Source organism: Arctopsyche grandis, chromosome 8 (genome assembly GCF_051622035.1).
Source record: "Arctopsyche grandis isolate Sample6627 chromosome 8, ASM5162203v2, whole genome shotgun sequence".
In the NCBI taxonomy this organism is placed as follows: domain Eukaryota; kingdom Metazoa; phylum Arthropoda; class Insecta; order Trichoptera; family Hydropsychidae; genus Arctopsyche; species Arctopsyche grandis.
The window spans coordinates 5182807-5204405 of record NC_135362.1 but is presented as its reverse complement, the minus strand read 5'-3'; the positions used below and the strand labels follow the sequence as shown (position 1 = coordinate 5204405).

At 38.5% G+C, this 21599-nt stretch overlaps 1 protein-coding gene across 2 annotated transcripts; it reads right to left on the bottom strand.

Moving 5' to 3' along the window:
• Positions 1–3312: 3312 nt before the first annotated feature.
• LOC143915375 (uncharacterized) lies at positions 3313–19456 on the bottom strand. 2 transcript variants are annotated; one of them, XM_077435995.1, is made up of 21 exons: positions 19314–19456; positions 17475–17587; positions 15620–15994; positions 14153–14387; positions 13924–14076; positions 13227–13354; positions 11512–11644; positions 11161–11427; positions 10886–11077; positions 10711–10805; positions 10520–10629; positions 10030–10101; positions 9717–9950; positions 9412–9643; positions 9200–9324; positions 7018–7132; positions 6815–6943; positions 6572–6734; positions 6303–6490; positions 6089–6223; positions 3313–5096 (listed from the first exon to the last, which is right to left on the bottom strand). In XM_077435995.1, exons 1-21 carry the CDS (start codon positions 19345–19347, stop codon positions 4467–4469), a joined length of 3858 nt encoding a protein of 1285 aa, XP_077292121.1. In that variant the 5' UTR covers positions 19348–19456; the 3' UTR covers positions 3313–4466. The 2 variants fall into 2 exon arrangements, with proteins under 2 accessions (XP_077292121.1, XP_077292122.1); XM_077435996.1 differs by having other exon boundaries at positions 11512–11641; positions 19314–19429.
• Positions 19457–21599: the final 2143 nt, after the last annotated feature.

Sequence of the window (21599 nt, the reverse complement as noted above, 5' to 3'; positions counted from 1 at the left end):
CCTACCCACTATGTCACCAATATCTTAATTTGATTTATGCACAACATGTAAAAAAAGGCATGTACAAGTCTAAATCCATAGATGTCTCTATGGATTAATTAATTAATAGTCAAATATACAGTGGCGGCTCGTATATATGGGCTGCGGGGCCACAGCCCTCCCAGTATAGTACAAATGCGTGCTGTTTTTGCCGTCCATATGTGCTGCAGACCTCCCAGTATAGTAAATATGCATGCTATTTTTGTCTGCATTTGATCAACGGTATGGGCTAGAGGGTGTTTGTCGGATTGTGTCTTTCAATGACCATATGGAAGCAGAAATAGAAAAGAGGATCACTAACGCGTGGAAAAGATTCTGGTCCCTGAAAAACTTGATGAAGGGCAAACAACATGCCAATGCAATCAAAAGAAACATATTCAACACCTGCATACTTCCAATCATGACCTATGGATGTCAAACTTGGGCTACTACACTAATAAACTAATAACATGCCACAGGAGAATGGAAAGAAGTATGCTAGGGTATACCATAAAACGTAAAAAAAGAGCAGTAGATCTCAGAAACATGACCAAAGTCGAAGATGATGGTATAAAAATCAAAACACTGAAATGGAGATGGACTGGTCACATGATAAGAGACAGGAAAGAGAAATTGTCAACAGCTATAACAGAATGGACTCCATGCTATAAAGAAAAAGAGACAGACAAATAAAAAGATGGTCAGATGACCTGAAGCAAGCTGCAGGTAGCTTTGTGGATAAGGATGGCAGGAGAGAGAGGAATATGGAAAGGTCTGGAGGAGGCCTATGTGTCATCAGGGGGTCTACATCACGGCACCGAAAGTGAAAAGGTCGAAAAAGCAAATATCGGAAAGCAAAGATCAAAAATTGAAAGATCTTAAGTCGAAAGATCAAAAAAAAAAGGGTGCATGGTAAACGGTACTATGTATATATGTATAATATATAGGTTCGGTGATTACTAGTCAAATGTGAACCGGTCACAGGACAACTGGTCGCTCTAGATCGGTCACACGTGATCACCCGTCACACTAAAACTGGTCACACCCTAAAATCGGTCAACCAGTTTTCTCGTGACCGATTTTAGTGTGAAGGGTGATCACATGTGACCGATCTAGAGCGACCGGTTGTCCTGTGACTGGTTCACATATGACTAGTAGTCCGTTTACCAATATATATGAGTGGCATGCGGTGAAATTATCTCTCTTTTTGTCATACAGCCTTGTTTAATATGCGCGCGCAGGATACGGGAGGAAAAGCCTGTTCCTCTTGTTCCTGTTGTATCCTGCTCGCGCAAATTAATTGAGGATGTACGACTTTTACCGCACGCCACTGATATATATACTAACCGTTTTTCATATGAATGCATGGTAAACGAACATTTTCGACATTTTTACGGTCACCCGTCATCAGGACACGCTGAGTATCAGCAATGAAGGCTTTGAAATCTTGAAAAATGGTCAATGAGCTATTTATTAGTCCGATTATTCTCTGCAGATCCCGCCCTATGAATTCTCACGAGCCGCCACTGCTTATATAGCATTCCTCAGTCAAAGCACATTGATAAATGGAGGATATTAAATATTAAAAACGCACAACTTAGTAAATTTAGTTTATTTGGAAATATATTGATGGTCATTTTTAGAAACACTCACAGAAAATAATATATATATATATATATGTTTTCTTTTACAATAAAATATCAAATCAATGCCGTCTAAATCTACATACAAAAAATCGAATAGCAGTATTCTAACGATGCCCAAAATAATCAAACGCAGCACATTTTACATACGTCTAAATTATTCGGCACACGATTATTAATTATATTGATAAAGGCTTTTATTGCTTTCGAAAACACAAATTACATTACACGACGATAAATAGGTCCCTCGATGAGAAAAAAATTTCAAAGTGTACATACACACTTCGATTCCAAAAACGCACACACACACACACACACATGTACACTTCAAAAACATTGACATTTTACATATAAATTATCAAAAGGGGGATTGAAAAGCGTCACGCTTTGCACGTAGAAGATACAACCTCTTGCAAAGCAACCTCGGATGCGGAAGTGCGCGAGGAGAAGTAAGTGAGATCGCATTTAGAGCTGAACCGACCGTGCACTAGACCTACGGGATTGCGATAACAACGATCATCAAGCCTATTTACAACACTTTGAATCAAGATCGTCGGAAATTGTTGAAAGTACCGTACCGTGTATTTTAATAAACAAATAAATTTATATACTATATTTGATCTTCCATACTATAATAATTGTACTATAGATGTGTAAACGGCCCTTACGATAGTTTATCCGCTACGTCTAATAACTCTACATACAAATCTAATGCTTTGTATTTATTTATTCGATGATTTACAAAATACTTATATGAGGATCGAAGACGGGATTCTTTCACAGCTGATTTGAAGTACGTTATACCTGAGTATTCCGCGTTGAGGAAAACAGAAGCGTTTATTATCTATCTAATTAAAGTTTGGAGTTTATTATGAGGTGTTTTAGTATGACTTAAATTGACTTGTCCATTTATTACAAACAAAATAAATAAAACTAAATAAAAATATTGCACATTCACCGGAGTACGGTTATATTACATAAATACTGAAGGCATTGAATCTCAACTTATCGATCGGAAGATGAAAATGACGATGCATTTCAACTTTGCTCTATAAAAAAATTAAGCAATTACTACTGTATTTATTTTTGTATATATATATATATATATGTGCATTTATTGAATATATAATGTGTAGATTTCGGGTTTGCATCAAAAAGTTTGAATATTATTTTTTGTTAAAGTTAAGAATATTTGGTTTAATTAATTTGTAATACAAAAAAGGCAGCTTTGGTTCATTTTTCATAAAATGGGGATTAAATATTATATTATGTATACTTTCTAAACATCCCAAATAAATAAAATTACATAACAATTTAATAAAATTTGAAATAACATTTGCAAACATTTTGCTACTACTTTGTATTATCACATTACGACATATTTATTAATAATACATGTTTTATTTATCACGCCTATGCCTATTTTTTTCATCCTATTACAGCTGTCAATACAAACAATTCATTCTACATTTTTTTTAAGTACAAGTAAATCCAATGCAATAACAACTTTTACAGGTACAAACATGCATTTAGTTACATTTACGATACATTAAAATTTTAAAATATTAAAATTTTCACAAATAAAAATCGAACTACGTTAAATTTGTACAAATCAAAACGAAAAACATTGTATTTTTTTTTTATTCAATATTAATAATTGTAATTTTCACACCAATCAATAAAAATTTAACAAAAAAGTTGAACATTATTTACATTGTATATAACTTTTTTTTTGTTAATTTATTATTAATACTAATTCAAGCACGAGTTTACAATAAATGATTAATTTTTTATTATTTGTCGATTCATCTCTGGTTCAGAGTATTGATCCCATGATTTGCACGTCAAAGGCATTGAGGATGTATTTTAATACTTTTTTAAATATTTTTTTTTTTGGTAATTTAGTATAAATTAAAAAATAAATAAACATCTCAGGAATATTTAAAATATATCTATTAGTGATATGTTCGTCAAAATCCATTTCAGAGCATTCTAAAACAAAAAAATTATGCACTACTATTCCCTAATAAAATATAATAAATACTTAGCAAAATCATTTATCTTTATATACATACATATTGCAAACAATTGATTTATAAAAATATGACAGTTTTTTCTTTAAAAAAGCAGCTTTTTTAATTATTTATGCATTAAATCACAGTTGACGGGTTAGCTTGTTATAGCCGTATAATAAATAAAATAAATAAGGGGTACGCGCGTAAAAATATTATTCACAAACAAGCAATAAAAAAAACAATATCCATGAATCATGCACATCAAATTTCTTTTTTTTTCTTCTATTAAATACAAAACATTACGTTCCAATAGGGACATTATATAGAAAAAATCTGAGTATCAAATCCAGACAAAGACGCGTCCTCTATTCGAATAATTTCCAACAATATCAACAAAATACTACAACGAAACAAACTATTAAACATGACATTTAGCCTTCTATATTCCTAGAGTGACGGAATACGAGTGAAATCTACAAATACATTTTATTACATTTCGTGACTGCGACGAAGCAGATAATTTTTTTTTTTAAATTGTGCATCTATTTAATTTCAAATACAGCACAAACCACAAAAATTTGCGAGACCGCTGTGTCGACAACGGTTTCGTTTATCAATAAGCACACACGAGCGTTGAATCCACCCTATCAATGGTAATCAAGCCACGAGCGGATCGATTCAAACAACGGTCGAATACCCTTTCATCAGATATTCACCGACGAAACGGATATACAGTGGCGACAAGATACCACTGAAAAATTTGCAACCGACATTCACCGCGCCGACCGTTTCAACGATCCGTGTACTGAGTCGTCAACGAGCCTCCGGACATGGCGTTCGAGGAGAGCACGCTGACCGGCGGCAGTTTGTTCGACTCTACGCTCAGGATGTGCCCCGATATGTGGAGCTTCGGCACGTCGTTGATCATGACCGCGTTTCCAATGTCTCTGTTCATCGTGTTGACGCTCGGCGAGTCTTTGTTGTCTAGAATCTCGACGCTGTCCATTATGTGGATCAGATGCAGGTAGTTGGATCCGCATCGTAGCAGTCCCGAGAACGTGGTCGGGTCGTTTGATTTCCAATCCGATTTGGACAGGACGTAGTTCTGCTTGAGAGCTGCCGCGTCTTGCGATTTCGCGTTCTTCATCTCCGACAGGGTTTTGATCAGATCGTTGATGTGGAATTGATTCGATATTTTCAGATTGTCCTCGAGGATCTTGTCCGTGTTTTGGGTGAAAGTCGTCGACTCGTTGAGCAGATCGTCGCGAGGTTTGTTTCCGTTGCATTTGTTGAATGAAGACATTTGCTGTAACGGCGGTAGTAACTTTCTACACTTTGAAGCCGATGGCGACAGAGCATTGTTGACTTCGGAGATAGTCTGAATTGTGGTCATTTTATCGTCGTTGACTGTTTGATAGTTCTGAAAAATATAAATTAAATAAAGTATTAGGCAAGATTGGAAAATAATCATATCGATAATTTCCAAAATGATCGGTCGAAATTGAATTAAAATTGCCTAATTTCAAACTACCCATGTTCTATTCCACGAAAAAGACAAAAAATTGGTTCTGCCAAGGTCTATTATTTTAAAACAGGGGTTTTTAACCCTTTTTGTACGCCAGCGACTCGCCCATGAGTCGCGCATTGATTTATCTTATACGCCAGCATCTCACAAGCGAGTCATGTTGATTTATCTTCCGAAATGTACAATATTTAGCGTTTAAATATGGTTTTACAAACATTTGAACTTTTTTTTTTAATTATATACTTGGGTAAGGCGGCATGGCAACACCTATGGTATTAAACTTTTAAATTATTAGATCACATTGTAGAAAGGTTTCTGCCAATTTGACGAGGAACCTTTTCAACAATGAAATCAGATAAATTGACAAACTCCGATAGGAAATGATAGACTTGGAGTCACAAATATCCAAGTCTGACCAGCAGCACTACAGAAATACTCGAAATAAATTCAGGGATCGAACCCGGCAACCTCTTGGTGGTTAGCGTTAACGCAACCACCGAACTATGCTGTCGTTTACAAAAATAAATTTATCAATTCAGAAAGAACAGATGTCATCAAGGCTGCCACTTAATCGATTACATCGCGAAATATGAAATGTCTATAAACTCTCATGCGTCAAGACACGTCATGCATACGCATCCAGGGTCAAACCAAACCTCCGGGAGCCTGAATTATGCGAGTCAAATAATTTTTTGCATGTTTAACTAATTCAAAAATCGCTGACGTACAGGTAAAGTTCAAATATTTCACGAGTGGCAGCTAACTGTGTTGGGCTCGGGGTGCTGCGTTTTTTCCCTTAGACCTTTTGGACTTTGGTCCATGATGCAAAACTACACCTAAATTGTCATTCAAACAGTTGAACAAAAACATATCATTAAAATAATTACCATATTAGACAGGAAATGAGTGATTTGATCAGATCCAGTAACAGTTTGTAAATCGTTAGTTTTAAGTTCAGATACGTCCACATTCGGCATAGCGACTGTTTCGTCCATCTGGGTATTTTCTTTCGATTCCGCAGGCTGCAAAGAAATAGCAAATTAAAAACACCATACAAAAAAATCAACATATAACAGAATAATATTAAAAAAGAAACCATACTATTAAATGCTTATGTTTGATATGTTGCGACAGCTTGGCCTTGGACGCGTACTGCTTATGGCAAGGAGTGTACGGACAGTGATGAGGAGCACTCGGCACGGATCCGACGCAAGCACTATAGCCCAAAACTTCAATCTCGTTCGATTCACCAGAACCCAAATCTCTAGTGGACGGCGGCAAAGACTCACCTAAAAAAAAAAATCAACGCTATATAACAAGCATCCAAAATCAAATTGAAAAATACATACATCCAAGGCAACAAAACCTACCCGGATGATTTTTGAGAATGTGAGCTTTCCGCTTCGAACTGCTTTTGTATACTTTGTCACAGTGTTGACAGAAGTAGTCTCGCGCCGTGCGAAGTATAGGCAGCTGCAATTCCGGAACAGTAGCTCGACTTACCTCAGGATGACGACGTGCTAGATGATTAACCTGGAACGTATTCAAAATTAGATCCGAAAACAATATGTAAGTATATATCGTAGACGGGATATATAGATATATATATATACCAGCATTCCTCGTCTCTTGAAGCCGAGCCGGCACGGGTGACACTTGAAGGTGAAATGAAGGTAGGCGGTCGGATCGTCGTGATTTGAAGACAGGGATCCATTGGCGCGCTCGCTGCATAGGTATATAATCTGAAAAAATATATGAAACGATATTATACACACATTCAGTTCAGAATTTGACTGCATTTTAAAAGACTATTGACCTCTTTATTGTTGTTTATGACTCGCTGTTGTCGTCGGACGTGTTCTTTGAGTTTGTCCTTCCTTTTAAATTGTTTGTTACAATTGGGACAAGTGAACTCGTTGCTGTCCGAGTGTCTGCAATTGGAATGAAAAAAAAAATTAGCTGCTACTGTGTTATTTCTTCTTCTTCTTCTTCCTCGTTTGCTCAATGCTGAGCGTCATGGTCATTCATGTCGTCTGAAATTTGATGGTTCTTATCCTTTCCTCCCAGTGCTGTGCTAAGTTGAAGGCAGTGTTAACCGTTTGCCCGCGGCCGTCTTCTATGGAAGCTTTGCGCGACAAGTCTGTAGCGCGGCTGTCTTCCATAGTATTTTTGAACTTTGCACGGGATTTTGAGCCTTATATGCGCCTATTTCAACTGTTTTATGGTTCAAAATTGGTTGAATACATTACTGAGAGTTGAATGCCATCTATTCAATTTGCTTAAAATTAATATATACCAGTCAAAATTAGTTTTTTGTGGAACCATACTGAAACCTCGTTTATGTGACGTCACGTCTGTTGAACAATGGCGACGATACGTCTCAATTGTATGAAGAATGATTATTTGACAATTAAGCCAAAACTAAGAGATATATTATGTATTTTATTGTTTAAAATAATACTTTGTGTTAATTAGCATATCTGGTTACTTGAGTAAATATTAAAATCTGTATTTAAGGTCGAAAACTCGATTGCCAAATTCGCGAAAAAGGAACCGCGTACGCTTGTTCGCTGTATTTATTGCCGCGGGCAAAGGGTTAAGGGACGATCCCGTCAGTTCTTTGATTTGGTCTGGCCATTTCTTGAGAGTTTGACCGTCCTTTCGCTCGCGTTCCGTTGACTACACATTCTTCCTGACAACATGGCCAAAGTAGGAAAGAACGCTTTTCCTACGTATTGTGGAGAGTCTCTCTGGAAGTGTCAGCTCTTTGAGAATGGAGGTGTTTGTAGGTCTTGCGGTCCATGGGATGCGCAGCATCCATCTCGAACACCACAATTTCGAATGCATCTATCATGTCCCTTTCTGTCTTTTTCAGGGTCCATGTCTCGACGCTATACAATACAATGGAGTCGAACCAGACGGATTTTCGTTCTTCTCGTAATAGAACAGTTCTTCCATATCTTTATCAGATTGACCATTGCCGTTTTCGCCATTCCTTTCGCTGTGTTATTTAGAATTAGTCAAAAACTATTTTTTTCTTTCATATTACGATTAAATGTAGCTTTGATTAAATATATGTTAAACCGTTTGTACGCCAGCGTCTCACAGGTGAGTCGCGTTGATTTTTCTTCCAAAACGAACATTATTTAGCGTTTAAAAATGGCTTTACAAGCACCATCTATGGACGAACTTGGTTACAAAAATAAAAAAAATCGATGATTTGAGTGTTTCAAAAATAATGATTTGAATAATGTGAATCAAATCATTATTTTTGAATGTTCAACTAATTTAAAAGTTAAAAACTATTTCGAGAGTGGCAGTTACTGGTTAATATAAGGACTTCAAGAGAAGGAGGATGCCTATCAGAAATCCGCAGATGAAAGGAATGGCGAAAGCGGCGATGATCAGTCTGACAATGATATGGAAAAACTGTTCCATGTATAATGATAAAAACGAAAATCCGACTGGTGCTCGACTGTTGCATGAAGTCGAGACAAAAAAGAAAGAAACAGACACGTTAGATGACTTTGAAATGTAGCTCTGAAGGCGTATGCTGAGCATTCCAAGAACCACAAGACGCATGAACATTTCCATCCTCAAAAGTGCTGGCAGTTTCAGAGAGACTGCACAAAATGTAGACAAAAAAAATTCTTTCTTACTTTGGCCATATTGCCAGGAAGAATGTGGAGAGTCTAAAGAAGCTGGTAGTCACCATAATACTAGAGAGAAAGCGAGCGAGAGGACAGTCTACTATAATGATCAAATTAAAGAACTGATGGGATGGTCCCTAAACGCTGCTTTCAACTTGGCACAGGACCAGGAAGAGAGGACGCTGATCGTCCATCGGATTCCAGATTAAATTAATGACTATCACGATCAGCATTGAGCAAACAAGAAGAAGAAGAATATAATGATTCAAATTTTTAACCTAGAAGCACAATTGTATCTAAGAAATGTTAAGTATGTATATAATTTGGTATAATAAAAAAAAAACTCACTTTAACATATGAAGTTGGAGCTTATCCTTTGTATTGAAATACACGGAACAATCTTGGCATTGAAACTTTTGAAAGTTGCGTTTGTCGCAGTTGTGCTTCTTTGCAACGTTCTCGTCGGTGAATTTCTGAAATTATGACACCGATAAGTAAGATCATATGAAACTAATGCAAACACCCAACACACACACACACATGGCATAGCCGAGTCTAACCTCGTTGCAAACGTGACACACAAGCGAATCGTCGGCGTGTCTGTGCTGGCTCTGCACATGCTCGGTAAGCAGAGTATGACGATTGAAAACCTTCGAACACAAAGAGCAGCTAGCCGTCCACAAATTGTCCGATTTGACTTCTTCGTTAGACGGAAGTTGGGCATCGAGATTCAAGTTGGTATCGCTCGAAGTGGACATCGGAACGTTCATAGCCTCATTCTTATGCTCGACACTGAAATGATTAATTACCAATGAAATGAAGCGACAGGAATAATGAGCCGGTGTGATTAATGAAAATAAATTACCTATGGAGATTTAATTTTTCTGCATTGGAGAATGCAGCATTGCAGACGTCACACTTGTACTCCATCGGTTCCGCGTGCATCATTTCGCTTTTTACAGTATTGTCGGACCAAAACGCCTTGATGTTTTCGTCGTTGCTTGTGATGATGTCTCCAGTGTTGGACGATTCCGAATTGGTGTTCAGTTGATTCGGAAATTCGTACGTTTTGGCCGTGTCTTTCATGTCGGAAGAAGTACTGCGATGAAATTGCACAATAAAAATGTTATATACTTGTAAATGTCGGCATTAAAAAATTTATTTAATATAATAAATACCATTCAAATGATTTCCGCAAATGGGACGAAGAGTCAACGTTGCCTTCATGAGTACGCAGGTGACGTTTCAAGCTGTACGCAAAATAACAAAGAGTCAAGTCTTATAGAGAACTAAAAAAAATACCCAGCTTTGCTTGGGTTCAAAATTCGTAGACACATGTACATATGTAAGACAAAAACTTCTATAATATATCTACTGTTTGCTACCAATGTTTCTTCTAGGACAATAAGTCTCTGAGCATTTCTATTGAAAATTTATTTAATTAATTAATGAATTTCTTTATTGGTGTTTTATATTATCATATTAAACAATTAAATATATTAAAAAAGTTTTTTAAAATAATACGACCGCATGCGGATCAAACACAGGACCAACACATTTCTTTTAATTAATAGCTTAATATGCCATAACCAATGCGATGATATTTCATCGGGCACAACACTAGTAAAGAATATAAATAATGATTGCAATAAAGAATAATTTAACAACCTATAACTTCTGGGAAACGTGCGGTTGCAGATGGAGCAATGATTTTCAACATTCGAGGCACATTTAACAACCTTTTTCTTGATTTTACGAACTGACGATGAATTATCAACCTAAAAAAAATATCAAAAATTAAGAAATCGTTACAAAAGTAAAACGACAATCATTTAAATAAACCGATGAACAAATCCTACCTCATCATGCGTGTTCAAGTGGTTCTGCAGTTCAGGAGACGAACCAAATTGCATCGGACATTCGAAACAAGGCCACTCTATCGATTCGTCATCATCTGAAAATCAAACAAATATATTTAATCAAAATAACACTCATAAAACGTCAATAACAAAACAGGACTCAGTTATTAATTACTCGGCGTTCTTTGAGACGGGAACGGAAGATTCCAACGGCGAGCGTAAGTAATACCGTATCCGAGCAGCAATTCAGAACGAGGCGGTATGGGTTTGGAACTCGTGAAGAAGAGTCCGTCTTCGAGCTGTTGCAGGCATAAATTTTGATACGGACCGGGAGAAAATCGAACGTATCGCATCCAATTCGAAGTTTCTACAGAAAAGTGTTAAATTTAGCAGTGAATATTATCAAAAATCTACCGGCATATACATACATATACATCTAAATTCAATTACTTTCATCCGAGATGTCAATCGTATAGTCTCCGTTTTCCGTGTGTATCAGAAAGAGGGGACAGTTCTCCGACAGGATGGGCGTCGTGTCTTGCGGTAAACGTTTGCGGATCCCCTCCAAAGGACCGAATCGGGCTCGTAGAGGAATTCGCCGACGGGCGAATACTCCCAGAACTTCGGACTCGTTATCGGTGTTGTTGCGTAGCCACAGGTGAGTCGCCGGCAGGGAAGCTTTTGCACGGCAAGGTACTGATTTGTCAGGTATGCAAGCTAAACGACGAAACACACGTGAGCAATGCGTGACGTACATATACATAGTATGATAAAAAGTGTGTTGAATTTGAATACGCTTACTGATAGATATGTCGGAGCTGGTTTGGATTTTGCGGGCGCGTCGTTTACCATCGCTGGATTCATTATCGTCGTCAAAGTTGGTCACGTTCAGGATCGACAAGGGTTCAGGCTCGTCTTTCAACGTAATGTCCTGCTGTAGATCGTTATAGGGATGATTATAAATGTGTTAATGGGTAATCAGACCGTTGCGCGTTAAACATAAATCATAGTCGATCCGTGTACAATGTACAAATATCATACCAACACGATTCATATAAACTCATGCGCCAAATAGACCATATGTGATGGAAGGTCCTAGCTAATAACACATTCATAATTTATATTATTTTTATTTCATAGAACTTGAATACTAGCCTTTACAGATCGTTCCAAAGCGATGAGTGCACATAAACAGATACAATACAATCAATCAATATACATACATAAGCATTTTATACAAACATCCTCAGTGACATCTATGGAGAAATTTTTGCAGCGTTTTGTAATCAAATTGGCGAACCTCAAGATGCTGAATAACTTGAGATTAGCAAGAGAGATAGGAAAGGAGAAGCCAATTTTACAGGAATCGTTTCAGTGAAAATCAGAAAAATAGGCAAACTCTGATAAGAAACGATACACCGTGAGTCACAAACCAAGGTCAGGCCAGCAGCGGGACTCTAGTGGGGCTTGAACCTGTAATACTATGATAAAAGGCGTCTGATAGGGATGCATACTCCCTCCAGATCTTTTTAAATATATGGGAAATATATAATGAGAAGAGTACTCGACGGAAGGGAAGGAGGAATAACAATAGGCGGTAGAAAGATTTCTAGCATAAGATTCGCAGGTGACACAACGTTAATGGCCAGCAATGAGGATGAAATAGCTGACCTACGTTGTAGAATAAAGATAAAGAGTAGAAAATTGGGTCTAGAGATAAACAAAAAAACCAATTCGTTGGCGGATTTGAGTCTCTTATAAAGTCCCATGCTTTAAAAGACTATGAGGAAATCGACGAATTTATCTACCTATGTAGGTGACTCGATATCAAGGGAAGGAGGATGCCAATCGGAAATCCGCATTAGAATAGGAATGGCGAAAACGGCGATGGTCAGCCTGACAAAGATAAGGAAGAACCGCTCTATAATGAGGAAAACGAAAATCTGAGTGGTGCGATCTTTGGTGATCCTTATTGCATTATATGGAGTCGAGACATGGACCTTGAAAAAGAGACGTGCTAGATGTGATGTTGGAGACAGACGCTGCACATCCCATGGACCGCAAAAGCCACGAACATCCTCATCCTCAAAGAGCTGGCAGTTTCAGAGACTCTCCACAACATGTAGGAAAAGGGTTCTTTCCCACTTTGGCCATATTGCCAGGAATAATGGTAGTCACCGGAACGCTTGAGAGATGGTCTCTCAAGAAATAGTCGGACCAAATTAAAGAACTGAGATGATCATCCCTTAACGCTGCTTTCAACTTGGCACAGAACCGGGAGGAGTGGAGGCGGATCGTCTATCAAATTCCAGACGACATCGATGACTGTGATACTCGGCATTGAGCAAAAGAAGAAGAGATGCGGGTTTATGTGAATCGTGCTGGTGTGATGTTTGTAGTTGTGCATCGCCGAGTGCCCAACAATAGACTTCGATTTTTGGTTAATGCGCAACTATCACGTGTATACGTCTTTATGGTATTAATTAAAAATACAATTGAAGTACAATCAAACTTACGAGTTCATTGCTTTGTATAATGCCGAGGTTGACGTTGGCGTTATCGTGTTCGGAAGGTATATTTTGCTGAGTGTTGAATTGAGAGTAATCGTCGAGCGCTGTCAAGACTGACATGTCAACTGCTAATGCTGTAAAAATAATCAAAATTAAACTGGAATCCTTAAGGGTTTTTTTTTTAATTTATTTAAAAGAGGCAAACTTTAAGCTGAGTAGGAATAATTGAGAATACATATAATACTGAGAGAATTTCACATCAGAATGTACGTATATTGTTACGTTGAAAGGTTCTACAGACTATTCAATGATGATTTTATAAGAATTCCTAGAAATAGAACTAGTCCTTTATATGAATATATCAATTGAGCTGATGAAACAAATCTTTAAAATGTTGAGGAAAAGTTAGCGGAGAGGATTTTCTTAGCAGTTCTGGAATGTAAAAGACTTACGAGGCAAATTATACAGAATCTTTCAATACAAATATTTGGGAAAAAAGGGTAAAAACAATCAATAAATGGTGCGTGTGAAGATCAAATATGATGTTTTTCCTCAATTTTGTATTAAATAACTTTTTGAGTACACCTAAATAACAATTTTCATACTCCCAAGAGTATAAATATTCCAGTTAGGAATTGCTGTTCTAGAAAGAGCGCGAGCCAATTGGGCTAAGACCAAAATTCTTATAAAATAATGACGTTACCTTCATTTTTCGTAGACGACGAGTTTGTAGGACGTGCAATGATGAAACCATTTTCCTTCGAAAGCGAGTACGAAATCCCCGTCTGAGCGCCGCTAATGAGAAGTTCGACGTGTTCAGTTTTCATCGTATTTTCATCAATCATATGAAACTCGCCTGAATGAACAAACAAACATACAATAAAAAAAGAAACCCAACCGATTGGACGAAGCAGAAAGGTAGCAATACTAACCGTCAGAAGAGAATACGAGCATGTCATTGGAAGTGTCAAGTATTTGACCACCAGCTACAGCATTGTCGGCATTTGAAATTGGTGGTGCCGTTGTCAGGTACACGCCTTCACTGCTACTCGACACTTCGTAGCCGTCCGAGTTATACACTTGCTGAGAATAGTAGTTGCCGTTGCCTTCGTGTTGCACGACGTCATCGCTGCACGTTACGTCATCGATAGAATTCAAAATCGGAGCCTGAAATGCATATCGTAAATCAATCATGAAAAAAATTGCCAGTTATGTTGCAGAAACGACTAAAAAAATTCGGATGTCACCAATCCATGACTTTATCTACGTATTTGAGGAATATAAGACGGTTACAAAACAAAATTAAATAATTACACATACATACACGTTCACACATACCGGTTATGGGAGCGTTTTCGATACAAATTGAGCGCAAATGTAAGAAAACTTACACAAGACCAAAGTTCTACTTTCGGTTGTCGGATTTTGTTCGAAATTTTTTTATTACTTAAAATTACTATAATTATTATACACATTAAATATCAAGTTAATAAAAATAATTTAAAAGGTCAAAATAAAATAATGAAAAATTGTCTTAAAAAAAAAATACTACTTCCGGTTTACGAATTCTGACCAAAACCGAATCAGCTCTACATACATATGTTAGTACATAAAGAATACAAATATAAATTTTCAGCTTGATACATTCAGGGGTGTGGAAAAAATCGTGGTCACAATATTTTTGACTTTTCTAAGAGGAAAAAATCCCACTTCCGATTTATTAAATTTAATGATTTTTTTTTTATTTTCATGACATTGATACAAGGATTATACTTAAATTTTTTTATAAAGAGCACACATGTATAAGGGGTCGAAAAGAACAGTGGAAGAAAAATCGAACAAGAGTAAACTGCCACTTCCAGTTGACGGATGCTTACCAAATTTTATACAAAACTTGGTATTAAGCTTAAACTTCTAGATATGAAATTTCAGTTCAATAAACTAAACGGCTTCTGAGAAAAACATAAAAAAACCTCGATTCTCTAGAGTAATAGTACTACTTCGGTTCAGGTAAAAATTTATAATTTTTATTACATGTAGAAAATTTTAGTCCGATTCAGTTAGCGGTTTGGGAGATAATTGAATTCAAAAACTTAACAAAAGAGGACACCTATAAGGGGAGGTACCATTTCCGGTCAACTTAAAAAATTTACGTTGTGTCGATAAGAATTTCAGTAATCGATACTAAGTTTCATTTCGATAAGACTAACGGTGTTCAAAATATCCCCAAAATACATACACACACACACATTTTTTCTAGATCATGAAAACGTGATCAGTGATCGATTCTGAGTTCCAATCAGCCAAAATCTCGAGTTCGAATTTTCGCATGATCACAAAACTTCATCTATTGTCACTACGTACATAGACAAAGTAAAAAGCATATTTATTATAAGTACCTCAGATTGAAGATCGTTGTTGACTGCATTCACATCGATGTGAGTCGAGTACGAGTTCATGTATTGGGATATGTCGGATGTGTTGATGTCATCTATGGATTGGCTGTTGGCGTTGGCACTCGGCGAAAGTGCGTAAGTGCCGACGGCGAGAACGTTTCTGTTGTCTTCGCACATCGAGTTGGTCGGAATGGAGGGAATCGTCTTGGATATATTGTGTGTGTGGTGTTGATATGTGTGCAAGAGGGGTGTGTGTTGTAGGGGTGTAAGACATGGTTGAGAGGTAGGTGTGGCATGCAGTGGAGAGTAGCGAGCCGCCGAGCTCATGTTAGGGTCTCTCTCCAGCAACGGAGGTGACGGTGGAAAGGTTTCCTCCAACTGTAAGAAATGATCGATTATTAGCGGTGGATTTACGCACGGGGGGGGGGGGGGGGAGGCGCTCGCCTGGGGCCCCCGATTGGTCAGGGCAACTTGGCATTTGAATAACATTTTACTTTCTTTCTCAAAATATCGCAGACGATAATAAGAGTCAATGGGGGCGTTTATGCGCGCACGTACGCATTTCCGAAAATGAATTAAGCACGGATTTCGTCTTCAATCGTTGAATTGAATCAGTCTCAATTCAGTAAATATCGCCCTGAGCTCTTACTAAGAGTTGGCACGTTGTTGTAATCAGCGTACAGAAGCGCGCGAAAGAGACAGAGCGTCTTTTTATTATTGAATGCAGTATGACAGCATGCTATACACCTACATATTCACTGACACTGCACAAGCGCTTTGGTCGCGCCAACCCTCGGTAACAGACCTATAGTAAATATTATATACATACAAATGAATTAAATGATTTCCGTTTATAAAAATGAAGTATGTTTATATTTAAATATATTTTAAAATACAGGAAATTACAAGAATTTTCTTATTTTATTCATTCGTAGTATTTTGAAATAATATATATGCGTATGTATGTATGTATGTATAGAAAACATTGTCTAAAATGCATATTCTGCTTTCAAGGTCGGACTCAAATCTGGCACCACATTATTGCTCTCAATACAAAGTCTAGAAAGACTGCATGTTCGACAGACGGACTATGACGAACACACATAGACTTCAATGTTTTTGGCATATTTTGTACTTTTCGAAGTGAAAGTTATTAGCGAGAGTATCCACTGTCTAAGTGCATTCGTGGGTGAACAATAGAGATCTCGGATTAGGCTAACGGGACTCAGTAAGTGCCCGAACGAAGGATACGCTGGAGCTCTCACAGAGCAATATACTCACCACGGTAGACCTTTACGTGCCTAGACAATAGATACCTAAATGGATCGGGGAAGCTAGGGTGTGCAACTTGTCCTTTATAAGGAGGTACACACGGTAGATCAGATTATTTTAGAGTGAGCGATGAATCCATGTGAACATCTTGAATCATTGAATAAATACTGTGAAGCGACTTTGACCTTTCATTTGGATCCTGAACCCACCCCTATGCAACAATATATAATACAATATAAAAATATCTGTTTTAATTGGAAAATATTTTATATGTAATGTGGGGGTTAAGAACCCGACCTTGTATATAGGCCCCCCAGAAATTAACACCCCGGGCCACTGATTTTTCGTCTAATTACCTATTTCATTGCATTATACTTGTACATAATATATTGTGGAGAAGGCATTATGGAATTTAATATTTTTGTCAATATTCTGATTGAGATCGAGGCTGCAAAATTTGAGGATTTATCTTTTAATTAAAAATGCAACGAGATTCACAAGACTTGCATAAAGATTTACTTTTTCATTATAAAGATAAAAAATAGTCACGAGCTCTATATAAAAAGATTTCCTACACAATACTAACATTAACATATAACATGTCCGAAGAAGTGTGGCCCGTCGGAGCGTTGGAAACCCAACGTATCCCTCCATCCGGCATGTTGCTGGGAACATTGCGGTTCTCATCAGGTGGATCTCCTGCAAGCAAATAAAACAAGACACACATCAAGAGCAGGTCTGTGGAGTCGGAGTCGCTTAAAAATCAAGCGATTTTGGCTTCGATTTCACATTTGTATACTTTTTTACTTGATAATGTATGTCAGTGTTCGCCACGAGAGCTACATTTGGGCGTAGTTCATTTTTCTAGTCTTATCCTATTGGTCTTTTTTTTCTATAGATGCAGTTGACAGGGGTTTTCAATGTAAAGTATATGTATTATAATAAAATAAATAAACAAGTACTATGTATTGTAATAAAATAAATCAATAACAATGTAAATATTTTGGATTTCTCCTTTTTCGAGGTGGTTTATAACTACTTTTGTATTTAGGCTTTCACTAATATTTAACGACATCAGTCCTTCCATTCGTAATAAGCATTATTTCCTGTTTTTAACTATTCGTTTCCTTTGAGAGTATTATTATTAAATAAAATTAAAATCCCTGCTGGCAGTTAAATAATGCCTCGCTTACAAAAAAAAGTATTTAGTTAGCGGTAATTTCATATAAAAATAGTTTCAATGAACGGGCAGAGCAGGTACTAAAATTCCATAAGTATTTATTGTAGTTAATTCTTTTCAAAAGATGCGAGAACAATAAGAATTTCCATTGCCGACAAACGCAAGGCTCATGTTTAAGACGAGAATGATTCACCAGCAACCAATGTATCTATATTTGCCTTTTACTACTAATGTTAAGACTTAAAATCTTAACAAGTCCGTAGCGGCTCGTTCATATGGGCTGCAGCCCTCCCAGTACAGAACGGGAATTGTATTATTAGTCACATTGAGATGGTCACAAAGACAATTTTTGCTATAAAACCGCGAATGCGGAATATTTACCACTTGAGTTTTCGTTAGTATGATGCCAGATGTTCCGTTATAGCGATTTTAGTGACTTTTGGGGGAGCGCTTTGTGACCAATGATCACCGAACCGTATAGAACTTATGCATGCCATTTTTGTTTGAATTCGCTCACCGGTATGGTAAACGAGCTATTACAGCCCCGCCACTGTGAATTCTCAAGAGCCACCCCTGATAAAAGTGTCAGAAAATGCATTCTTTATTTTTTGCAATTAATGTAGATTTTCCCCATGTATTAAAGAATTCAACAAATGTATCAAATTAAAAGTAACGATTTATAGTAAATCATTATGTAAACGATTGTGGATACTTAGTCAGCGTCTACGTATATTAATTAGTCTTTTTTTGTTGTGTACTGTAACTGACCAGATTTGACAGTGTATACTTTGACTAGTAAGTTTATGCACTGACAGAGTTCACACTGTAATAGTACGTCTGAAATATTCGAAAATCAGATCGTTTGTTGCATTGGTCGGTGTGTTACCACTGTGAGTGCAAGTACCTGAAAATGTTCTTGCACATTGTATAAGAGAAAATTCAATTTGGCGTTCGTTGTTAAAATTGGAGTCGGAGTCACGTTTCTTTCAACGACTCCACTGCCCTGCAAGAAACACAGTACATATAAATAGCATCGGAGTTTGACATTTGGAGTAGGTGTGGAAGTATTTGTGTGATGATAGTGTGTGTGGGATCTAATATAGGAATGTATAGTGCGTGGTGAGACTATGGGTGGTTTGACAGTCGTGACAATAGGTGTGGAGGGGGGGAGGGTTATTTGATGTGGCGGGGGTGAATTGAAAGGGGAGGGTATGAGAGGGGGGGTGAATTGGATTTGACAGAGACCTGTGTTCCGGTTGCGGTCACCGCGGCCCCGCATCGGTGAGGCGGGAGGGGGGCGCAGAGGCCCGCAGCGGCGCCCGACGTCGCCCTAATTGACGCAAATCGCGACCATTGTCGTCACGTCATGCCGACAACTTGGTCAAAGTGCCGTTCTATAAAATCAATTGTCCTTCACGCAATTGTAAAGCTTGAAAGGATTGATATATGTAAAATATCGGTCTCCCTCACGGGACCGAAAGTGAAACGCCCGAAATCGAAAATATCGGAAGGCAAAGATCGAAGATCGAAAGATCTTAAGTCGAAAGATAAAAAAGGGTCTCTCCCCCCTTCGTACATACTCACTTAATTTGCGCGAGCAGGATACAACAGGAATAAGAGGAACAGGTTTTTTCCTCCCGTATTCTGCGCGCGCACATTAAAAAAGGCTGTATGACAAAAAGAGAGATAATTTCACCGCATGCCACTCATATATTGTCCGAGCCAAAAACCCTTGTAGGCGGGGTAGCGATGTGTTGACCGTATCCCAGCCTAACGAAACACTGTTGTGCTTGTTTTATAAAGTTTTATTGTTTGCCTATGGTTGTACAAAGGTATTATATTTGTGGGCAAAAGTATGTCGTTCAGCGGTCTCTGGATATGGTAGAGTGTCGCTGGCTCGGCATTCAGCTATGTTCAGAAGGTCTCTGGATGCGGCAGTGTGTTGCTGGCTCGTCGTTCGGCTATGTTCGGAAGGTCTCTGGATGCGGCAGTGTGTTGCTGTGTGTCGACGCTTGCTGCTGTGGGTCGACTGGCGTTGTTTGGGTTGTACCTCCTTTTATAGTGTTTCTGGAATCACCTGACCCATGGTGGTGGTTTGTTGATGCGTAAGCGAGGAATGTTCTTTTGTCGAGGGGTGGACTTTTCTGGAACGATTGGCGCCGTTCCGCTCGATGTAGTTTAATGGTGGCGGCGTGTTTCGACCGTTTTGGTTCTGCTCGACTGGTAGGGGCGTTCCGCTTGAGTTTAATATAATGGCTGCAGGTGTGCGTCGTCTGGTTTTCGTTCCGCTCGAGTGTGAAGGGTGGATCATTCTCGAAGGATTTGGCGATTGATTCCAAGAAGTGCACGGGTTGTTTACGTGTGTGAGTTCTGCAAGGAATGTGGTTTGTTGTTGTGGAATATTCTCGAATGTTTCGATGACGATGACGATGACGAGATTCCTACACCCTCATGGCCGTTGGTTGTCCTCTTACGGCTTCGGCTTTTGTTTTCTCTCTTTTTACACCGACCATCTGTCAGTCGCTCTAGATTCTCCCGTGGGTCCGGCGGACCGCCAGATGCAGCGTCCCTCGTAAAAGCCGGCCTCGAACTAAGGCAGGCTGGCCCCGTGATCCGCCCAAGTCTGATCACGGCGAGCGCTCATTGGCATCATAGAAGCCCTCCGAGGAGTATGGCTTCTTCCATAGTCGTGCCTCACCGACTATGTCTACCGACTATGCTCGACCACGTGTTCGACCCAAGCCTCGAACACGGCGAGCTCTCAGACGCTCGTGAGACGCCGACCGAGAAGGTCTTGGCGTGGCTGGTCTACCCTTCCTGACCAGCCAGCGTACTCAATCCACAGCCCCCGCCATAAAGGGGCAGAGGCGTCGAGCAACTCCCCGGCTCGTCCATCAACTCATCAATAAAAACGAGATCATAACCGTTACTCTTTTGTATAATTCCCCCACCCCGCACCGTTCCAGAGCAAGCTGATCGAGACGACGACACATACACAGCCACTGGTCATCCACACATACACACGCATATATACAGCCCCTGCAGCTAGCGTTCATATATATTATATACATATACATAGTACCGTTTACCATGCACCCTTTTTTTTATCTTTCGACTTAAGATCCTTCGATTTTCGAATTTTGCCTTCCGATATTTGCGTTTTCGGGCGTTTCACTTTCGGTCACGTGAGGTAGACCCGTAAAATATAGGTAACCATTACCAGTAATGAATTCTGTATCGGTGTCTGTCCTGGTATGTCGTTAGATAAAACCAGTACACTTTTTTATGTTGTGGCGGCTCGCTATACGACATGGTCGAGTTTGGTCACCTTTCTGCTAGTGGGGACCAACTCGACGTGTGTTCAGAGTAGCTACCTCACTCTGCCTTCAGCTGTCATACATAAAGCACGTGCATCAACATGTCAGTCATCTCATTCGTTCATCCCCCATAATGTAATAGATTTTTTTTATCTAATAGATCAGAGCATCGTAGCCTTTGAATATTCGCGGCACACATTGTTTACGACTCGTA

Excerpts from the sequence above, each read along its gene's own strand:
- LOC143915375 (XM_077435995.1), bottom strand. The coding sequence starts at position 19,347 with ATGCGGGGCCGCGGTGACCGCAACCGGAACACAG. Across the intron at positions 15,995-17,474 it reads CGGACATGTTATATGTTAAT|TTGGAGGAAACCTTTCCACC; the intron begins GTTAGTATTGTG and ends CATTTCTTACAG. Across the intron at positions 11,645-13,226 it reads TTATACAAAGCAATGAACTC|CAGGACATTACGTTGAAAGA; the intron begins GTAAGTTTGATT and ends AACGATCTACAG.